The 1,366-nt window shown below is 36.7% G+C and overlaps 1 protein-coding gene across 1 annotated transcript in view; it reads left to right on the forward strand.

Annotated features, from left to right (window-relative positions):
- LOC125025162 (folylpolyglutamate synthase, mitochondrial-like) overlaps window positions 1-1,366 on the forward strand; it is a 9,688-nt gene extending 8,322 nt beyond the window's left edge. The window contains exons 10-11 of the mRNA XM_047613137.1: window positions 257-594; window positions 817-1,366. Of these exons, the coding sequence (XP_047469093.1) occupies window positions 257-594; window positions 817-981 (503 nt within the window). The 3' untranslated portion in view covers window positions 982-1,366. The remainder of the gene's footprint in view (window positions 1-256; window positions 595-816) is intronic.

Here is a 1,366-nt window from a genome sequence, read left to right on the forward strand (position 1 = left end):
AGAAACCCTGTTACCTAGTGTAACTTAAACTTTTGTTTAGTTTATGTAGTTAATTGTTTTAATTTTTCCAATTGGCTCACTGTCCATCTTTATATAGCATAAAATTTACAGAAAAGTAAGTGAATTAACAAGTAAAAGATACATAGATGTGTAGAAGTTTATAAAATGAGTTCTTTTCTTTCATTTTTAATTTGCATATTAGTTTATTTATTTAATCATTTTATTAAATCTTATATTTCCTTCTTCCAAACTGCAGATCAAACGAACTATACTGTATCTCAGGATCAGATGCACCTCCGTTGTGAGAAGCAAAGGATCTCATGGATTAGATTAAGGAGAAATCGTAAGGCCGCTGAAGAAAGCACCTGTCTTAAAGATACGGAAGCCCCATTGCTTCAAGAGCAGGTTTCCAGTGACTTCACTGAAAGTTTGAGCAACCTTCCAGCTATGGACGTGCCTAGCATAATATTTCCTTGCATCCATGATGCCCTGAAGTGGCTGTCTTGTGGCCGTGAAGCGATGCTGCAGGGGGACCTCCTGCAGCCTCCTGCTTTTCCACCACCTAGAAAACTGGAGGAGGCCTCTCAAGTTCAGGTTTGTAATTTTTTTTTTTTTTTTCTTGCAGTCAATTTATTTGTGTTTTTTCTCCTGTTATTATTTAACGTTCCAGTTGACAGATCTTTTCTCTTTTCCTGCTTTTACCTTCTTTTCCTTCCTTTCATCAACATAAGTAGCATCATATATCTCTTTCCTCCTCTTCTTTGTTTTCTTTTTCCTTTTCTTCTCTTTCACAGGATTATGCTCTTATTCCCACAGATTCTGGTGACTGGGTCTCTGCATCTAGTTGGTGGAGCCCTCAGTATCCTTGATCCTGGGCTGTCCTGTGCCACACACACCCGACACTCTCCCACCAAGCCTCCCTCACTGAGTGATTTGGTCCGTAGCACCTATGCTGAAGTATCATCACCTGGGGCACCTTGATGCATTGGACATCATAAGGCCTTGACTTTATTGCATTTATGGAATTAGGCCATTTTTGTTCACTAAAGTAAGTTGTTATTGGTGTTACTAGATATAAACTTAGCACAGTTTTGACACAGAAGCTGGAAAGTACACAGCCAACACATTGCTCACACATGGCCATACTTCAATGCTTTTTATACAATTCACTATTCAACTTGCTGTTTTAACATGAATGAATTATTTTTTCTTACTTTCCATTCTTCTGTTAATCCCTAATTCTGTTCTCTGCTTTTGAATTATATAGTTTTATTTATTTTTAATATTGTGTAAAGCAGATTTTGATGTTAATCCATTCATGCTGGGAACATAAACCGTTCATTTTTTTTTTTTTTTTTTTTTTTTT

The sequence above is a fragment of the Penaeus chinensis genome, chromosome 4 (assembly GCF_019202785.1).
Source record: "Penaeus chinensis breed Huanghai No. 1 chromosome 4, ASM1920278v2, whole genome shotgun sequence".
NCBI lineage: Eukaryota > Metazoa > Arthropoda > Malacostraca > Decapoda > Penaeidae > Penaeus > Penaeus chinensis.